Below are 21,549 nucleotides of genomic sequence, written 5' to 3' on the forward strand. Positions count from 1 at the left end.
AATGTACTGTAATGCAGTATGATAACAAAAGGGAAAACTGTTTATGGATGGGAATAGGAGGTGGGAGGGCATATGGGAACTCTGTACTGTTGCCTCAGGTTTTCTTGTAAACTTGAAAATTCCTCTAAAAAATAGTCTCTTAATTTAAAAATGCACAGACACACAATGAGGTACCACATCATATGCACGAGGATGTCTAAAATTTAAAAGAGGCCAGGCATGATGGCTCATGCCTGTAATCCCAGCTCTTTGTGAAGTCAAGATGGGAGGATTGCTTGTGCCCAGGAGTTTGAGACTGCCTGGGCCACATAGGTAGACCCCTGTCTCTACAAAATAAATGGCTGGGCGCGGTGGCTCAAGCCTGTAATCCCAGCACTTTGGGAGTCCGAAGCAGGTGGATCACGAGGTCAAGAGATGGAGACCATCCTGGCCAACGTGGTGAAACCCCGTCTCTACTAAAAATACAAAAAGTAGCTGGGCGTGGTGGTGGACATCTGTAGTCCCAGCTACTCGGGAGGCTGAGGCAGGAGAATGGCATGAACTCGGGAGGCAGAGCTTGCAGTGAGCCGAGATCGTGCCATTGCACTCCAGCCTGGGTGACAGAGCGAGACTCCGTCTCAAAAAAATTAAATAAATAAATAAATAATGAAAATAAATTACCTGGTCATGATGGTGCACATCTGTGGACCCAGCTACTCAGAAGGCTGAAGTGGGAAGATGGCTTGAGCCCGGGAGGTCAAGGCTGCAGTGAGCTGCGATTGTGCCACTGCACTCCAGCCTTGGTGACAAGAGTAAGATCTTTTAAAAGAAAAAAATTAAGTAGCTGAGCGCGGTGGCTCACGCCTGTAATCCCAGCACTTTGGGAGGCCGAGGTGGGGGGATCACGAGGTCAGGAGTTCAACACCAGCCTGGCCAAGATGGTGAAACCCCGTCTCTACTAAAAATACAAAAACATTAGCCAGACATGGTGGCACGCGCCTGTAATCCCAGTTACTCCGGAGGCTGAGGCAGAGAATTGCTTAAAAACCTGGAGGGGCAGAGGATAAAATTTAAAAGACAAGTAATAAAAGTGTTGTCCAGGACATGGAGAAATTGGAAACTTCATAGATTGGTAATGGGATTGTAAAATAGTGCAACCACTTTGGAAAACAGTTGGGCAGTCCTTAAAAAGTTAAACATGCCGGGCCTGGAGGTGCAAGCCTGTGGTCCCAGCTACTCTTAAAGATGAGGTGGGAGGGTCACTTGAACCCAGGAGTTTAAGGCTGTAGTGTGTGATGATCACACCTGTAAATAGCCACAGTACTCCAACCAGGGCAACATAGACTCCATATGTAAAATAAAATAAAAATCAAAGTTAAACAGATTTACCACATGACCCAAGAATTCTAGTCCTAGGTATGTACCCAAGAAAATTGAAAACATAAGTCCACACAAAAACTTATACACAGGTGTTTGTAGCAACATTATTCATAATAACCAGAAATTGAAATAATACAAATGGGCCAGGTGCAGTGACTCACATCTATAATCCCAGCACTTTGGGAGGCTGAGGCAGGCGGATCACTTGAGGCCAGGGGTTCGAGACCAACCTGGGCAACATGGTGAAGCCGCATCTCTACTAAATATACAAAAACTATCAGCTAGGCGTGGTGGTGTGCATCCGTAATCTCAGCTACTAGGGAGGCTGAGGCAAGAGAATCGCTTGAACCTGGAAGGCAGAGGTTGCAGTGAGCTGAGATCACACCACTGCACTCTAGCCTGGGTGACAGAGCAAGACTCTTGTCTCAAAAATAAAATGAAATTTTAAAAATCCACAAATGTCCACAGACTGATGAATGGACAAAACAAAATGTGACATATGCATACAATGGAATATTATTCTGTAATAAGAAATGAAGGACTGAGACATACTGCAACATGGATGAACTGTGAAAACATTATGTTCAAATTATTTAAACATAAACCGTTTATAATTTTATTTGTGTAGTCCAACCCATGAAGACAAAACACATTAGTAGGTTCCAGGAGTCAAAGGAAGGAGGCACTGGGGGAGTGACTGCCAGTGGATATGGGATTACCTTTTGGGGTGATGAATATGTTCTTTTTTTTTTTTTGAGATGGAGCCTCAGTCTGTCCCCCAGGCTGGAATGCAGTGGCTCGATCTCGGCTCACTGCAAGCTCCGCCTCCTGGGTTCACGCCATTCTCCTGCCTTAGCCTCCTGAGTAGCTGGGACTACAGGCACCTATCACCATGCCCGGCTAATTTTTTGTGTTTTTTTAATTAGTAGAGAAGGGGTTTCACCATGTTAGGATGGTCTTGATCTCCTGACCTCGTGATCTGCCCACTTCGGCCTCCCAAAGTACTGGAATTACAGGTGTGAGCCACTATGCCCAGCTGGGGTGATGAATATGTTCTAAAATTAGATAGTGGTGATGGTTTCAAAATTCTGAAAGTATAAAAAAACTTTGAATTGTATAGTTTAAGTGGGTGAGTTTGACCAGGTGTGCTGGGTCACATCTGTAATCCCAGAGCTTTGGGAGGCCAAAGTGTGAGTATTGCTTGAGGCCAGGAGTTGAAAGCTGTAGTGAGTTATGATCACACCACTGTACTCAGGCCTGGGCGACAGAGTGAGAACTTGTCTCTAAAAATAATAATAGTAAATAAAAGGATGAGTTTTATGGTATATCAAACTACATTTCAGTAAAGCTGTTCAAAATAAAAAGCCTCCACCTGACAGCTTTTTAGTTCCCGTGGTGGAATCAGCAGCCCTGCCAGGGAAGCATGCCTTCGCATGCTTGACTAATTTCGCCTGAGCCTCGTCCTTCCTCCTCTGATGCTATGCTGCATCTAAGGTCTTCACAAACTACATGTTTTCATATTTTGCCCAGCTTTTCCAGATGTCCTGAGTTGTGGGGCTTCTCAGAATTTATGGTTCACCACCTGAAGCCCCCCAGATAATCTTAAGCTCACATGTGATTTATTTAATTTAATATCTGTATTTAGATTTGTATCTCTAGTTCAGGAGTTCCCAACGTTTTTGATATTCGGGCCCCTTTATATTCTTAAATATTATTGAAGGCCCCCAAAGAGTTTTTATTTATGTGGATACATATCTGTCAATAATTAGCATATTAGAAGGTAAAATTTTCAATGTTTATTAATTTACTTAGAAATCACAATAAGCCAGGCATAGTGGTGCATGCCTGTAGTTCCAGCTACTCAGGAGGCTGAGGTGGCAGGATCTTTTGAGTTCAGGGGTTTGAAACCAGCTTGGGCAACATAGCAAGACCCACCTCTAAGGAAAATTTTTAGTTGAGCAGAGTGGCTCGTGGCTGTAATCCCAACACATTGGGAGGCTGAGGTAGAAGGAGCACTTGAGCCCAGGAGTTCAAGACCAGCCTGAACAACATAGTGAGACCTCGTATGTATAAAAATTGTTTAGGGCCGGGCGCGGTGGCTCAAGCCTGTAATCCCAGCACTTTGGGAGGCCGAGACGGGCGGATCACGAGGTCAGGAGATCGAGACCATCCTGGCTAACACGGTGAAACCCCGTCTCTACTAAAAAATACAAAAAACAAGCCAGGCGCAGTGACGGGCGCCTGTAGTCCCAGCAACTTGGGAGGCTGAGGCAGGAGAATGGCTTAAACCCAGGAGGCGGAGCTTGCAGTGAGCTGAGATCCGGCCACAGCACTCCAGCCTGGGCGGCAGAGCGAGACTCCGTCTCAAAAAAAAAAAAAAATTGTTTAGGTTAGCTGGTCATGGTAGTATATCCCTGTAGTCTCAGCTACTCAGGAAGCTGAGGTTGGAGGATTGCTCGAGTTCAGGACGTTAAGACTGCGTGAGCCATCATCACACCATTTTACTCCAGCCTGAGCAACAGAGCAAGACCTTGTCTCAATCAATCAATCAATCAATCAATTCAGCATGTTAACATAAACAGATTTTTGTTTGTTTGTTTGAGACGGAGACTCACTCTGTCACCCAGGCTGGAGTGCAGTGGTGCGCTCTCGGCTCACTGCAAGCTCCGCCTCCTGGGTTCACACCATTCACCTGCCTCAGCCTCCCGAGTAGCTGGGACTATAGGCATTTGCCACCGTGCCTGGCTAGTATTTTTGTATTTTTTTTTTAGTAGAGATGGGGTTTCACCATGTTAGCCAGGATGGTCTCTATCTCCTGACCTCGTGATCCACCCACCTTGGCCTCCCAAAGTGCTGGGATTACAGGCGTGAGCCACCACTGCCGGCCTTTTTTTTTTTTTTTTTTTTTTGAGATGGAGTCGTGCTCTGTTGCCCAGGCTGGAGAGCAGTGGTGTGATCCTGGCTCACTGCACCCTCCACCTCTCGGGTTCAAGTGATTCTCCTACCTCAGCCTCCCGAGTAGCTAATATTACAGGCACCCACCACCACGCCTGGCTAGTTTTTGTATTTGTAGTAGAGACGGGGTTTCACCGTGTTGGCCAGGCTGGTCTCGAACTCCTGACCTCAGGTGATCCACCCACCTCGGCCTCCCAGAGTGCTGGGATTACAGGCGTGAGCCACTGTGCCCGGCCAACTCATTCTTTATGCCTTTTCCTGACACATTTCTCCCTCTAGGGAGCAAATCTCTTACACTCCTCTGTTGCCAAAGCATTTTATTTATATCTTTATTATGTTATTTATAATATATTGAGGGCATTTACTTTATGTGTCTGCCTCCCTGCCTCCCCTTTTTGAGTTCCGTGAGGATCTAGATTGTATTAAAATAATGTTTTAGCTGAACGCGGTGGCCCATGCCTGTAATAATCCCAGCACTTTTGGAGGCTGAGACAGTGAGGCACATCACTTGAGGTCAGGAGTTCGAGACCAGCCTGGGCAACATGGCGAAACCCCATCTCTACTAAAACTACAAAAATTAGCCAAGCGTGATAGCGGATGTCTGTAATCCCAGCTACTCGGGGGGGCTGAAGCGGGAGAATCACTTGAACCTGGGAGGCGGAGGTTGCAGTGAGCCTAGATCATGCCATTGCATTCTAGCCTGGGTGACTGAGCAAGACTCCATCTCGATAATAATAATGTTGGCCGGGCGCGGTGGCTCAAGCCTGTAATCCCAGCACTTTGGGAGGCCGAGACGGGCGGATCACGAGGTCAGGAGATCGAGACCATCCTGGCTAATACGGTGAAACCCTGTCTCTACTTAAAAATACAAAAAACTAGCCGGGCGACGAGGCGGGCGCCTCTAGTCCCAGCTACTCGGGAGGCTGAGGCAGGAGAATGGCGTAAACCTGGGAGGCGGAACTTGCAGTGAGCTGAGATCCAGCCACTGCACTCCAGCCTGGGTAGCAGAGCAAGACTTCGTCTCAAAAAAAAAAAAAAAAAGAAAATAATAATGTTTTAATTTTCTGAGATAAATGCAATGGCTCATATCTAGTGGACATGAAGTATTTGTTCCGTGGATGAATGGAGCCACACGTAAAAACATCTCAAACACTCAGCAGATATTTTTTGCCTAAGTAACCCTTGCCCAAGGGATACCAAGATTAATAAGCACAGTCTGGTTTTCAAGAGCATTCAGTACTTACTGTTTCATGTGTCTACTGAGTACTGAAGTGGTTTTTATAACATACATTTAGGAGTTCCAACATGGACAACATATTGAGACTGTGTCTCTATTATAAATAAAAAAATTAGCTGGGCTTGATGGCACATTGCTGTAGTCCCAGCTATGCTTATAGTCCCAGCTGCTCAGGAGGCTGAGTCAGGAGGATCGCTTGAGCCCAGGAGGTTGAGTGATAGAGCAAGACCCTGTCTCAAAAAAAGAAAAAAGAAAAAAAAAACACATTTAGGAGTTATGTTTCAGCCTTGTAATTTGTCTTATATTCTGACTCCTCCCTCAACCATAGTTTTATAACTTATAAAATGAAGAAAATAAACTGGATGACCTAGACAGCTTAACATTGTTGATTATTTTTAGATTTTTCAGCTCCTTGATTCCTTTCAGTTCTGTTGGAGGCCTACATAGGGCTGAGTGTGGTGCCTTGAACTCAGTGGTTGGTTGGCAAATGTTAAAGAAGGAGGTGATGTCAGTAATTACCAAGGTCAAATTTGATTTCTATTTTTCTTTTTTTTTTGAGATGGAATCTCAGTGTGTCACCCAGGCATAAACTCCACTCACTGCAACCTCTGCCCTCTGGGTTCAAGCGATTCTTCTGCCTCAGCCACCCAAGTAGCTGGGATTATATAGGTGCACGCCACCATGCCTGGCTTATTTTTGTATTTTTAGTAGAGACAGGATTTCACCATGTTGTCCAGGCTGGTCTCAAACTCCTGACTTCAAGTGATCCGCCTGCCTTAGCCTCCCAAAGTGCTGGGATTACAGGCGTGAGCCACTGTGCCCGGCCCTCTATTTCTCACTCTGTTGATTTATTAAGTCCCTTCTTTTTGCTTTGGAATATCTATATATCCTTGATATAGCTCAGTCTCAACTTTTGTGTACAGTATATATAATACATATATGTATATATATATTAAGATTTTACGTTATCCCTTTTAACAACCCTGAGAAGATGAGGTGTTCATTTTTCTTCACTTTTCAACTGAAGAAACTGAGTCCTGAAGGTCATAGCTAAAGGAGCAGCAGAGTCAGACTCAGTCCCAAGGTCTCCTGATCCCAAATCCAGTGTACTCTCTGTTTCCTTGTCTGTCAAATGAGGGGTTTCTTCCAGATCTGAGCTCCTGGGTTATCTACCTTTTAACACAGCGAGTCAGTTAGGAGTCTGGGAATTAACAGGAACTGGTAATTTGAGCAGAATAGAAATTGGCAAGATCCTGCAGAGTCTCAGAGGATTGGTGAGAAGGTGGAGCCCCAGGCTGGAAAATGGGCATGATTCAGGCTAACTCCTGGGGTTTCAGAAGCAGGGGCCTGAAGGGGCACTGCCACTGAAGGGCCAAACTCCAGTGTTTTTCATTCCCTACTCAAGATGGAGAGCAGGGGAGGAGCAGTCTGTTGATGTGGCTTGAGTCATCTACACATCCTTTGGTTAGTGAAGTGGTTCTCAACTGGGAGCAATTTTGTCCTCCCAGCGGGTGATATATAAAGGCATTTTTAGTTATAAGGGTGAGAGATTGCTCCTGGCATTTAGTGGATAGAGGCCAGGAATGATGTTAAATGTGGATTCTGCAGTGCACAGGACAGCCCTCTAGGATGAAGAATTATCCACCGACAGATGTCAGTAGTGCTGACAGGTTGGGAAGCCTTGGGTTGGGTTAGGGCACGTTGACTAATAGTCCCACCAGACAGGAGAAAACTCAAGTGCTATTACCGAGAAAAGATGGAGTAGATGCTGGAAAGCCAAAAAAAATTTTTAAAGGTACTACAGGTCAGGTGTGGTATCTCACACGTGTAATCTGAGCACTTTGGAAGGCCAAGGCAGGCATATCACTGAGTCCAGGAGTTCGAGACTAGCCTGGGCAACATGGTGAAACCTCTGTCTCTACAAAAAATACAAAAGTTAGCTAGGCATGGTGGCACACACTTATAGTCCCAGCTACTCCGGAGGCTGAGGCAGGAGGGATGGCTTGAGCCCGGGAGGTGGAGGTTGCAGTGAGCAGAGATGGTGCCACTGCACTCCAGCCTGGGCAAGACAGTGACACCCTGTCTCAAAAAAAATAAAGGTATCATAAACTGGGGCAATCTGAGACTGTGAGGATGAATTACATACTTGTAATGCTTGAGGCTTCTTAGGAAAGGGGGTCATTAATAAAATATTTGAAATTCTGGGCCAGAAGTGGTGGCTCATTCCTGTAATCTCAGCACTTTGGGAGGTTGAGGGAGGAGGATCACCTGAGGCCAGGAGTTTGAGACCAGCCTGGGCAACATAGTGAGACCCTGTCTCTAAATGTGTTTTTGTTGTTGTTGTTGTTGTTTTTGAGACGGAATCTCGCTCTGTGGCCCAGGTGGAGTGCAGTGGCGCGATCTTGGCTGACTGCAAGCTCCACCTCCCGGGTTCACGCCATTCTCTCTCCTCAGCCTCCCAAGTAGCTGGGACTACAGGCACCAGCCACCATGTCCGGCTAATTTTTTCATATTTTTAGTAGAGGCGGGGCTTCACTGTGTGTTAGCCAGGATGGTCTCGATCTCCTGACCTCGTGATCCGCCCGTCTCGGTCTCCCAAAGTTATAAATGTTTTAAAATGAAATTAGGTTGGGCGCAGTAGCTCACGCTTGTAATCCCAGCACTTTGGGAGGCCAAGGTAAGCGGATGACCTGAGGTCAGGAGTTTGAGACCAGCCTGCCCAACATGGCAAAACCCCGTCACACCTGTAGTCCCAGCTAGTCTCGGCTACTTGAGAGGCTGAGGACCAAGAATTGCATGAACCTGGGAGGCAGAGATTTCAGTAAGTCAAGATTGCATCACTGCACTCCAGCCTGGGCAACAGAGCGAGACTCTGTTTCAAAAAAAATTAATTGATTTAATTAACTGGCATAGTGACAAGCACCTGTAGTTCCAACTACTTGACAGGCTGAGGCAGGAGAATCTTTTGAGCTTAGGAGTTTGAAGCTGCAATGGCTATCATTGCACCACTGCAGTCTAACCTGAGCAACAGAGACCTCAATTATTTAAAAAAAAAGAAAAAATTGAAACTCAGAACTTTTTAAAGGGATTCTAAGTGCTTATTTTTTAAAAGTATTCTTGGAAATCACATTTTCATGTAGTGTAACCTGTGCATACATATATGTAATTTATATCTAAACCTAATTCATAATTTAGGTTTTTAGGTGGTTTTTTTTGTTTGTTTTTGTTTTTGTATTTTTTGAGACAGAATCTCGCTGTGTCACCCAGGCTGGAGTGCAGTGGTACAATCTCGGCTCACTGCAACCTCCACCTCCCAGATTCAAGCAATTCTCCTGCCTCAGCCCCCTGAGTAGCTGAGACTATAGGTGTGCACCACCACACCTGGCTAATTTTTGCATTTTTAGTAGAGACGAGAGTTTCACCATGTTGGCTAGGGTGGTCTTGAACTCCTGACCTCAGGTGATCCACCCACCTTGGTCTCCCAGAGTGCTGGGATTACAAGCGTGAGCCACTCATGCCCAGCCCATAATTTAGGTTTTTGAGGGTAAGCGTGAACACAAACTTAGAATGAACCACACTCCACTAGAATCAAAACCAAATTAAATTAAGGCACTTTTAAAGAGAACTTCCATCTTAAGTTGAACTGAACTTATCCTCCTGAATTTATTTTATTTTATTTTTTTTCGAGATGGAGTTTCGCTCTTGTTACAATCTCAGCTTGCTGCAACCTCCGCCTCCTGGGTTCAAGTGATTCTCCTGCCTCAGCCTCCCAAGTAGCTGGGATTACGGTGCTCGCCACCATGCCCTCCTACTTTTTGTATTTTTAGTAGAGATGGGATTTCAGCATGTTGGCCAGGCTGGTCTTGAACTCCTGACCTCAGGTAATCCACCCACCTTGGCCTCCCAACGTGGTGGGATTACAGGCGTGAGCCACCGTGCCTGGCCCTTCTTGAATTATTGAAGTTGAACACCTGCCGGGCGCGGTGGCTCACGCCTGTAATCCCAGCACTTTGGGAGGCTAAGGCTGGTGGATCATGAGGTCAGGAGATCGAGACCCTCCTGGCTAACACAGTGAAATCCCGTCTCTACTAAAAATACAAAAAATTAGCCGGGCATAGTGGTGGGCGCCTGTAGTCCAGCTACTCTGGAGGCTGAGGCAGGAGAATGGCGTAAACCTGGGAGGCGGAGCTTGTAGTGAGCCGAGATCACGCCACTGCACTCCAGCCTGGGCGACAGAGCCAGACTCCGTCTCAAAAAAAAGAAAAAAGAAGTTGAACACAACTAGAACACAATTATATTCCCTAAATGGGGAAAAAAAGTATTCTTCAAATTGATTCAAGCAAGCATTTAATTTAATTTGGACCCATAGACAATTCACATATCTAGCTGTTTGCTCATTACTTAGTTCCAGTACAAATGTTTCACAGCATACCAGTTTGTAGGATAATACTTAGTAAAGGTCCTTTTACCCATTGGCAACTTGAGATGTTGCCAATAGGTAAAAATCTGATGGCGGCAGATCTGTGGCATATGTGGTCTTATGTTAGAATTTCTGTAACACTTCACCTTATTCTTTGCCCAGACAGTTATTAGTGTTAAATCCAAGTAGAAGGAAAATTGATTCAGCCTGTACTTTTCCCACCATTCCTTTGAACTTGTTTGCATTGTTTGTGGATAAGCTGTATGCATGTGACTCATAACTTGCTTGTTTTGCTTTCATGTTTTATAACACCTTTGCTGCACCAGGCGTGTTTTACTACCCCAAGGAAGTCTAAAAATGATCAGAAGCTTTTTTTCCCTGCCCTCTAGGCACAGTAGCTTTGAGACTAACTGCAAAAGGATCTGCCCTGATTCCAGGTTGCACAATGTGAGTGGGCCTGTCACTGACTGTGGTCCGTAGCCTGAGGGCCCTGTGAGTCACCACATCCTGGCTGTCATTTCAGGTGAACCACTGTCTACCAGAGAAGATTGTGGTATACCGTGATGGAGTGTCTGATGGCCAACTGAAGACAGTTGCCAACTATGAGATTCCTCAACTACAGAAGTGTTTTGAGGCTTTTGAGAATTATCAGCCCAAGATGGTGGTGTTTGTAGTTCAGAAGAAAATCAGTACTAATCTATATCTGGCTGCTCCTCAGCACTTTGTGACTCCTACTCCTGGAACTGTGGTAGATCATACAATAACAAGTTGTGAGTGGTAAGTGAGTAAAATATGTAGTATTGGAGGAAGAATAAGTTGGAGATGTTATCACTTTCCTGAGTATTGGAATGGGGAGGTTTCCTGGAGAGGTGTGGACTAGAATCTCAGAGATGCTACCATTAAAAGAATGAAGCTTTAAAAAATACTTAAGGGCCTGGCACGGTGGCTCACACCTGTAATCCCAATACTTTGGGAGGCCGAGGCAGGTAGATCACCTGAGGTCAGGAGTTCAAGACCAGCCTGGCCAACATGGCAAAACCCTGTCCACTGAAAATACAAAAATTAACCAGGTGTGATGGTGTATGCCTATAATCCCAGCTACTCAGGAGACTGAGACAGGAGAATCGCTTGAACCCAGGAGGCAGAGGTTGCAGTAAGCTCAGATCAGGCTACTGTAATCCAGCCTGGGCTACAGAGAGAGACTTGTTTCAAAACAAAAAAAGATTTAAGGCCGGGCGCGGTGGCTCAAGCCTGTAATCCCAGCACTTTGGGAGGCCGAGACGGGCGGATCACGAGGTCAGGAGATCGAGACCATCCTGGCTAACACGGTGAAACCCCGTCTCTACTAAAAAAATACAAAAAATTAGCCGGGCGAGATGGCGGGCGCCTGTAGTCCCAGCTACTCGGGAGGCTGAGGCGAGAGAATGGCGTAAACCCAGGAGGCGGAGCTTGCAGTGAGCTGAGATCCGGCCACTGCACTCCAGCCTGGGCGACAGAGCGAGACTCCGTCTCAAAAAAAAAAAAAAAAAAAAAAAAAAAAGATTTAAAAACAAGAAAGCTTTTACCTCTTAAGTGTAAAGTTGAACATGCATTGTTTTGCTAAGATAGTGTATGCTTAACTTCTAAAGGTAGATAAGGGAGTTTCTACCACCCTTTTTTTTTTTTCTTTCCTTTTTGAGGCAGGGTCTCGCTTTGTTGTCCAGGCTGGAGTGCAATGATGTGATCTCAGCTTACTGCAGCCTCAACCTCCTTAGGCCCAGGTGATCCTTCCACCTCAGCCTCCTGAGTAGCTGGGACAATAGGCATATGCCCAACTAATTTTTATATTTTTTGTAGAGATAGGGTCTTGCCATGTTGCCTAGACTGGTCTTGAACTCCCGGGCTCAAGCAATCTGCCTGCCTCAGCCTTCCAAAGTGCTAGGATTACAGGTGTGAGTCACTGCACCCAGCCTGCTACCACCACCACCATTCTTCAGTAGCCTCTTGAGTCAGGAGACCTGGGTTCTAATACTGGCCTGGCCTCTGTGTCCTTGGTCCAATCATTTGACCTCTCTGAGCCTTAGTTGAAGGAACTAGAATGATCTCCAGGATCTTTGCCAGCTCTGTCTGGCCGAATCCGACCATATCACTGATTTGTGGTTTTTCCTTCCTAGGGTGGATTTCTACCTTCTTGCCCATCATGTACGGCAGGGCTGTGGCATTCCTACGCATTATGTCTGTGTTCTCAACACCGCAAACCTGAGCCCTGATCATATGCAGAGGTGGGTCCGTCAGTAACTTACTCTTTCTCTTTCTTAAATAATTCCAGCGTGCTAGCTAAGATGGGTTCACTGTTCAGCCCCAAATATATTTACCTCTTGACTTTCTTCTTCATATCTGTAACAATACTGGTGTCTTTTTGAGGAGTGATTAGAAATCCTGGTTTTATATTAAAATTACTTTTACTTAAAGAGCTTTAAAAAATATTGATGCCAGGCTTCCCCCCAAATATTCTGAGGCATCTGTATTTTTTAAATCTGTTCCAGGCGATTATGATATACAGCCAGACTTGAGACCCAATGTCATTGAGTTCAGATTATATAAATACTCCACTAGGGTACTTACCTTTCTCCAGCCTTTTCTTGTAAACAAGAAATATTTTGTCTTTGTTTTCCTATAAAAACAGGAGGCCGGGTGCAGTGGCTCTTGCCTGTAATCCCAGCACTTTGGGAGGTTGAGGCGGGCGGATCACCTGAGGCCAGGAGTTTGAGACCAGCCTGACCAACATGGCAAACCCCTCACCCCCATCTCTACTAAAAATAGAAAAATTAGCTGGGCGTGGTGGCGCATGCCTGTAATCCCAGCTACTCGGGAGGCTGAGGTAGGAGAATCGCTTGAACCCGGGAGGAGGAGGTTGCAGTGAGCCGAGATTGTGCCATTGCACTCCAGCCTGGGCAACAGAGCAAGACTCCGTCTTAAAAACAAAAACAAAAACATAAAAATCTGGGAAATGCCTACATTGAGAAGATTTACCCATGTCGTCTGACTTATGAATAGTAGGAATAGAAACAAATCCACTTAAAAATAATGATTCTAAAAAGCTGCATCATGTATTCCTCTGCTCCCCAGTTTTCAGGAAGGTGTGCTCTGTGTCATATCCCTGTGGGTATTGTATTGTATTGCATGCCACAAATTGAAGGTGGAGGATGATGAGAATTATATTTTCTTCTTGGCCTACAGGTTGACTTTCAAACTGTGCCACATGTACTGGAATTGGCCTGGCACCATCAGAGTTCCAGCTCCTTGCAAATATGCCCACAAGCTAGCTTTCCTGTCAGGACACATCCTGCATCATGAACCAGCCATCCAGCTGTGCGAGAACCTGTTCTTCCTGTGACTGCACAGCCTGGAGATGGGCTGGTGAGAAGAAAGGCAGCCTCTGAACTCAGCTGTGACTATTGCAGAATCAACGGAGACTGAAGTGGGCTTTTGTGTTATTTTCCCTTTCTCCAACCCTGTAGAATAAGATTTCTTTTTTATCTTTTAAAGCTAATATTGCCAAGAAGTAAGTTTCTAAGTAACAGCTGAAAATGGCCTTGTTGTCTATGTAGAGCAAGTTACGGTAGTACTGCCGCTCTGCAGGTAGAGCAGGTGACTCTGGGGGACCATTAAGAGCCTCCAGGCCAGGCGCGGTGGTTCATGCCTGTATCCAAGCACTTTGGGAGGCCGAGGTGGATGGATCATGAGGTCAGGAGATCAAGACCATCCTGACCAACGTGGTGAAACCCCATCTCTACTAAAATACAAAAAAATTAGCCGGGCGTGGTGGTGCACGCCTGTAGTCCCAGCTACTCAGGAGGCTGAGGCAGAGTCGTCGCTTGAACCCGGGAGGTGGAGGTTTCGGTGAGCCGAGATTGTGCCACTGCACTCCAGCCTGGTGACAGAGCAAGACTCTGTCTCAAAAAAAAAAAAAAAAAAAAAGGCCAACATGAGCTGCAGAAACCTGCAGAAGCAGCCATTATACTTCTAAGCTGTGCCCACTAAGTGATTCCCATTTCTGGAGCCAGAGATGATAATTAATGAAGTCACTGCATGTTTCCTAAAGAGAATAACTCAGGCAACTGGGAAAGGTGGAAGGTCTGTGAAGCAAAGTTTTCAAGTAGATACTGTTATTACTGGCAGGTGTGCAAGGCGTGTAGTAAAATCAGTTTGTGGCATAGGTAGGCCCTTGCTGACTAAATCCTCTCTGGGGATTGAATTGATGATGTCCTGTGACTTGAGTTGGATTTGAAAATGGCTTCCCTTGGCCTCTTGAAAGAGTGCAGATGAAGCTTTTTCCGTGGCTTTTGGTAACTTTCCAGCATACCATGTCAATTTCTTCCTCCCCCAAATATACGCATGCTCTTTTGTGCTTTGTGCCTGGTCTTCAGTAATTTTTAGTTTTTTAACAGGTGGAAAAAATCTAGCAGCTAGGAAAGTTCAGGTTGGTGTGGGAGTTTTTAGTGAGCTTTTCTCCCAGGTGTGTGGCCTTTATTTCTATTTATATATGTTTGTAAATAGAATGACCCCCTTTCCCTTGCAAAATAATCTCTTCCTGGCTGTTGGCTCACTTTGCTGGAATTTTTCTGAATCCAGGTTAAGATTTCCAGAAGTCAGCTTTGGAAAACGTGACACTCCTACCAAAGTCCAGACGGTTTAGAAAGTTGTCACATACCATGGGTTTCAGTGTTTTTGGAAAGCCGTTTTTTTCTGTTTTTTCTCCCCCTTTCCATTTTAGAATCTTCTCCCAGTCCCTTCAGGCCTAGTTCTGTCTCATCTTGCTTTATTGGGTTTTAAAAGCCAGTCTTATTTAACCTTTTCTAATTTGTATTTATGTACTTATTTATTTTTTGGTATGATGGCAGGGAGGGGAGAAAGGAGAAATACCCCTTTTATATGACTGTGTGTGAGAAAAGAAACTTTAGCTTAAAAATCCTTAAAATGTGCTCACTTCAGCAGCACATATACTAAAATTGAAATGATATAAAGAAGATTAGCATATAGAAAAAAAATATATTTCCTTAAAAGAAGAATACCAAGAATGTTTTTAGTTTGTTGCGGTGTTCAGCAGAGGTTGAGGAGGGATGGGCGTTGTTGGTGCACTTCTGGTTTCATTTGGAGTGTGGACATTAGGGTGAGACAAGGACCTGGAATTTAAAAACCGCGGAATCAAACACTGTGAACCACTGGTCTCTGGCTAAACAGATCAGTTTTCTGATTTTCTTTGGAAGCATTTTGAGTTTTTCTGTTGAAGTCAGATTTCCTAATTAGTCTTTTTCTCTTAGATAATCAGAACAAATGGTTGAATACATTATAATACAAACATTTCTTCACTTTTTATTCTTGGTTTTCTTGCCTTGTTTTTCGGTTTTAATGCCAAATGATTGGGTCATGGGGTGGGAAATAAAAACAACTTTGTATAACAATGTGTAGTTGTGTTTGAAATAGTGTCATTTATTTATTATTATATTGATGTAATTATTTTTCTTCAGAGAGCTGCAGCACTTCCTAGAAGCACTCATTACTCTGCTTTAAGGTGCAACTCCAGTGTTAGTAGTCAGGTAATTTCATCATGAGCTGGATAAGAAGACTTATTGAAAAAGACAGTAGCTGCCTCACTTCTCGGACAGATGAGGCACTTTTACTCTGTGTGTGTGTGTGTGTGTGTGTGTGTGTGTGTGTGGTTTTTAGCTCTCTTTTTCCCATCAGACAATTTCTGTTACCCTGGTGAGAGGCAGAGTGCGTCCACTTGCAAGGGCAGCCTCCTCACCACTCCACTCTTTTAACGCTTGCCCTTCTTTACATGGACCTCACTGTGTGTGTGTCACCATTGAAATACCTTCCCTGGGTACAAAAATCCTGTTAGAAGGAATAAAATCTGGTGTTCAGTGGCACAGTAGAGCAACTATAGTTAACAAAAATTTATTGTACATTTCAAAATACAGGAGTGGAATTGGAATGTTCCTAACACAAAGAAATGATAAATGAGCCAGGTGCCATGGCTCATGCCTGTAATCCCAGCACTTTGGGAGGCTGAGGTGGGTAAATCATTTGACCTCAGGACTTCAAGACCAGCCTGGGCAACATAGCAAGACCCTGACTCTACAAAAGATACAAAACTTGGCCAGGCTTGGTGGTGTGTGTCTATAGTCCCAGCTACTCAGGAGACTAAAGCAGGAGGATTGCTTGAACCTAGGAGGCAGAGGTTGTGGTGAGTCAAGATTGTGCCACCACCCTCCAGCCTGGGTGACAGAGCAAGATTCTGTCTCAAAAAAGAAAAAAGATAAATGTTTGAAGTGATAGTTACCCTGATTTGATTCTTACACATAATATGCTTGTATCAGAATATCACATGTGTGCCATAAATATGTACCACTACTATGTATCCAAAAAATTTAAAAGTTTCAAGTACCTTCCCAAAGCACCTAGCTGCTCACTTAAGCACTACATTTCTTTAGAATACTACAGTTTTCCTATTTATTTAGAAACTCTGTGCTTCCTGAACTCATTCTAGAAAGAACCTCATTTCTGTGCAGTAGTCTCTTATCCATGGGGAATACATTTGAATACCCCCAGCGGTTGCCTGAAACCTCAGATAGTACTGAATCCTATATATACGGTGCTATGTTATTTGAATCTGAAACTCAGGATGTCTATTAAGTGACTAATGTGTAGCATCACTGGTGTGGATATTCTGGACAGACATGATTCATATTCCCGGGGGATGGAGTGGGACAGCGTGAAGTTTCATCACACTCAGAACAGTTTGCAATTTATAACATGAATTTCTGGAATTTTCCATTTAATAGTTTTGGACTTTGGCTGACCAAGGGCAACTGAAACCTCAGAAAATGAAACCATGGTAAGGAGGGACTGCTGTACGGTGTGACAGGGTCCTTTTTACTTGGGCAGCATTTTGTTGAATGGTGTGAAAAATGAAGGAATTTTAGAAATGACTGTACATTTTAAAACCTTAAAATTTGAGCCTGAAATTAATTTTTCGAGAGACTTGGGATTATTAGAGAAGACCCTGTTTTTCTTTCTGGCTCTGTGGCTAGCTGAGTTCCTTAGTAACTTTTCCTGCCTAGAGTTTTCTTTTTTTCAAAAAATGAGGAACATCAAGAGCATGAGAAGAAAAGCCACAGACTGAAAGAAAATATTTGCAGAATACACATCTGATCAAGGATTGTTATCCAAAATATACAAAGAGCTCTTTAAACTTAATAAGGAAACTAGTCAGTTTTTTAAAAAAATCGGCAGTAGACCTGTACAGACATCACCAAAGATGCACAGATGGTAAGTAAGTGTATAAAAAGATGCTCCACATCATATATCCTTAGGGAACTGCAAATTAAAACAAGGTACCCATTTCCATACCTGGTAGAATAGCCAAAATCCAAAACACTAACACCACATGCTGGTGAGATTGCAGAGCCACAGGAACTGTTACAGCTACTTGAGAAGAGAGTTTTCAATAAAAGTAACCGGAATTACAAAACAACATACATAATCTGATCACATGGTGCAGCAGTCATACTCCTTGGTGTTTATTTACCCAAAGGGGATGAAAACTCATGTCCACACAAAAGCCTGCACACGGACATTCATAGCAGCTGTATTCGTCGTTTCCAAAACTTGGAAGCATCCAGGATGTACTTCAGTAGGTGAATGGATAAACTGCACCACGACAGTGGAATATTACTCAGCACTAAAAGGAAAGGAGCTATCAAGTCATGGAAAGACACAGAGGAACTTAACTGTATATTACTAAATTGGGAAAAGCCAATCTGGAAAGGCTATATATGACTGCAACACGTGACATGGTGGAAAAGGCAAAGCTTTGTATGTAGATAGTGAAAGGATCAGCAGTTTGGCCAGGGGCAGTGGCTCACACCTGCAATCCCAGCACTTTGGGAGGCTGCGGTGAGCAAATCATGAGGTCAGGAGTTCGAGGCCAGCCTGGCCAACATGGTGAAATCCCGTCTCTACTAAAAGTACAAAAATTAGCTGGGTGTGGTGGCAGGCACCTGTAATTCTAGCTACTCGGGAGGCTGAGACAGGAGAGTCGCTTGAGGCAGGAGGCGGAGGTTGCAGTGAGCTGAGATCACGCCATTGCACTCCAGCCTGGGTGATAAGAGCAAAACTCTGTCTCAAAAAAAAGGATCAGCAATTGTGGAGAGAGAGATGAATGGGCAGAAACAAAGGATTTTTAGGGCAGTGGAACTATTCACTGTGATGCTGTAATGGTGAATACATGTCATTATGAATCTGTCTGATCCCACGGAATGTACACCAAGAGTGAACCCTGATATAAACTGTGGACTCTGGGTAATATGTCAGTGTAGGTTTATCAGCGATAACAAACTTACCAGGGAAGAAAGGAGAAGGGAGTGGGGGAGGGAGGAAGGTTAATATTTATTTATTTATTTATTTATTTATTTATTTATTTTTTTTTGAGACGGAGTCTTGCTCTGCCACCCAGGCTGGAGTGCAGTGGCCGGATCTCAGCTCACTGCAAGCTCTGCCTCCCGGGTTCTCGCCATTCTCCTGCCTCAGCCTCCCGAGTAGCTGGGACTACAGGCGCCCGCCTCGTCGCCCGGCTAGTTTTTTGTATTTTTTAAGTAGAGACAGGGTTTCACCGTATTAGCCAGGATGGTCTCGATCTCCTGACCTCGTGATCCGCCCGTCTCGGCCTCCCAAAGTGCTGGGATTACAGGCTTGAGCCACCGTGCCCGGCCAAGGTTAATATTTATTACAAGAAGGAAAGGGAAGCCGAGTGGTACTAGCACAGCTCCCAGGATTCTGGTTTCATTCCAGGTAGGGCCAGGACATAACAGCCTGAGCCCCTGCGAAGTGCAGGATTGCTACAGCTGAGTCTCCTGCATGAAGAGAGCAGGAAGCTGGAAGGGGACTAGAGAACCCCGTGCCAATCATGCTGGGGCAGCCACAGGGAAATGTGGTGTTTGACCAGGGAAATGGATAGGGCGAAAAAGACATCCATGAAAAATCCCCAAGCCTGGGCCACGTACAGATGTGTGTAGCCTGAATTTTTGTTATCAGCAGGCTGAAGGGCCACAAGCTGAAAAATTAACGTAAAAATTGGCCCAGATTTGTGAAAGCTCCAGAGCCTTGCGGACACCAATGCGGTCCATTAGATTGTCCCACAAAGAGGTATAAATAGGACCTATGGAGGAGAAGAGAGCAGAGAGAATGAGCAGGTCCAACATGTGTCTGAGAAGTTCCTGCAGATTAGAATGGGTGGCACACAGTATGGAAGATGCAAAGACTGAGAATTTTCCAGAATGAAAGATGTGCCAGTGTGGTGGCTTATACCTGTAATCCCAGCACTTTGGGAGGCCAAGGTGGGTGGATCTCTTGAGCTCAGGAGGTTTAGACCAGCATGGACAGCATGGTGAAACCCTGTCTCTACAAAAGAAATAAGAAATTAGCCAGGCATGGTGGCATATGCCTGTAGTCCCAGGTACTCAAGAGGCTGAGGTGGGAGGATCACTTGAGCCCAGGAGGTTAAGGATGCAGTGAGCTGTGATCGCACCACTGCACTCCAGCCTGGGTGACAGAGTGAGACTTTATCTCAAAAAAAAAAAAAAAAAAAAAAAAAATCATCCAACTGAAGAAACGTACTGGGGATAAAGAAAAGCATATATGGCTGGGCGCTGTGGCTCACACCTGTAATCCCTTTGGGAGGCTGAGGCGGGCAGATCACATGAGGTCAGGAGTTCGAGACCAGCCTCCTGGAGAAATCCCGTATCTACTAAAAATACAAAATTAGCCAGATGTGGTGGTGCATGCCTGTAACCCCAGCTACTCGGGAGGCTGAGGCAGGAGAATCGCTTGAACCGGGGAGGTGGAGGTTATGGCGAGCTGAGATTGCGCCATTGCACTCCAGCCTGGGCAACAAGAGTGAAACTCCGTCTCAAAAAAATAAATTAAAAAAAAGCATATCCATTGCTAGATAAACTACAGTGAAACTATAGAACGTGAAAGACTGAGAATCATGAAAATAAAACAGCCAGATATGATCCAGCAATTCCACTATTGGGTGTATACCCAAAGGAATTGAAATCAGTATGCTGGGTGGGGCGTGGTGACTCACACCTGCAATTCCAGCACTTTGGGAGGCCGAGGAGGGTGGATTATTGGAGGCCAGGAGTTCCAGACCAGCCTGGCCAACCTGTTGAAAACCTGTCTCTACTAAAAATACAAAAATTAGCTGGGTGCGGTGTTGCACACCTGTAATCCCGGCTACTCAGGTGGCTGAGGCATGAGAATCACTTGAACCCTGGAGGCAGAGATTGTAGTGAGCCGAGATGGTGTCACTGCACTTCAGCCTGGGTGACAGAGCGAGTCTCTGTCTCCAAAAAGAAGAAAGACGGCCGGGCGCGGTGGCTCAAGCCTGTAATCCCAGAACTTTGGGAGGCTGAGACGGGCAGATCACGAGGTCAGAAGATCGAGACCATCCTGGCTAACACGGTGAAACCCCGTCTCTACTAAAAAAAAAATACAAAAAACTAGCCGGGCGACGTGGTGGGCGCCTGTAGTCCCAGCTACTCGGGAGGCTGAGGCAGGAAATTGGCGTAAACCCAGGAGGCGGAGCTTGCAGTGAGCTGAGACCTGGCCACTGCATTCCAGCCTGGGCGGCAGAGCGAGACTCCGTCTCAAAAAAAAGAAGAAGAAGAAAGAAATCAGTATGCCGAAGAGATATGTGCACTCCCATGTTCATTGCAGCACTCACAATAGCCAAGATACGGAAACAACCTAAGTGTCCATCAACAGATGAATGGATTTTTAAAATGTGGCACATTTACACAATGGAATACTATTCTGCCTTAAATAAAAAACAGGACATTCGGTCACTCGTGACAACCTGAATGAACTTAGAGGACATTATGTTAAGTGAAATAAGCCAGGCACAGAGAGACAAATACCATATGATCTCACTTGTATGTGGAATCTAAAAAAGTCAAACTTATAGAAGTAGAGAGTAGAAAGGGAGTTACCAGATACTGGGTGGGGGTAGAGGGAGGTTGACGGGGAAAAGGGGAGACATTGGTCAATGGGTATAAAGTTACAGTTAGGAAGAATAAGTGCTAGTGTTCCATTGCACAGCACAGTGACTGTAGTTAATACTGTATATTTTGTTTGTTTGTTTGTTTGTTTGTTTAGATGGAGTTTCGCTCTTTTTGACCAGGCTGGAATGCAATGGCGTGATCTTGGCTCACTGCAACCTCCGCCTCCCGGGTTCAGGCAATTCTCCTGCTTCAGCCTTCCGAGTAGCTGGGATTACAGGCATGTGCCACCATACCTGGCTAATTTTGTATTTTTAGTAGAGACGGAGTTGCTCCATGTTGGTCAGGCTCGTCTTGAACTCCCGACCTCAGGTGATCCACCCACTTCGGCCTCCCAAAATGCTGGGATTACAGGCGTAAGCCACCACGCCCCACCTAATACTGTATGTTTTAAAATAGTGAAAAGAATTTTAAACGTTCCCACTACAAAGGAATGAATTTTTTTTAAAGGAATAGCCTGACAAAGGCAAGGC

General features: G+C 45.0%; 1 protein-coding gene across 3 annotated transcripts in view; it reads left to right on the top strand.

The window, feature by feature from the left end:
• Positions 1–15,966, top strand: part of PIWIL2 (piwi like RNA-mediated gene silencing 2) — a 95,993-nt gene extending 80,027 nt beyond the window's left edge. For all 3 annotated transcript variants that reach the window (XM_033227892.1, XM_033227910.1, XM_033227902.1), the window contains exons 21-23: positions 10,495–10,748; positions 12,125–12,232; positions 13,191–15,966. In XM_033227892.1, coding sequence (XP_033083783.1) covers positions 10,495–10,748; positions 12,125–12,232; positions 13,191–13,347 — 519 coding nt within the window. In that variant the 3' untranslated portion in view covers positions 13,348–15,966. The remainder of the gene's footprint in view (positions 1–10,494; positions 10,749–12,124; positions 12,233–13,190) is intronic.
• The last annotated feature ends 5,583 nt before the right edge of the window (positions 15,967–21,549 follow it).

The sequence above is a fragment of the Trachypithecus francoisi genome, unplaced genomic scaffold, assembly GCF_009764315.1.
Source record: "Trachypithecus francoisi isolate TF-2019V2 unplaced genomic scaffold, Tfra_2.0 Contig01440, whole genome shotgun sequence".
Lineage (NCBI taxonomy): Eukaryota > Metazoa > Chordata > Mammalia > Primates > Cercopithecidae > Trachypithecus > Trachypithecus francoisi.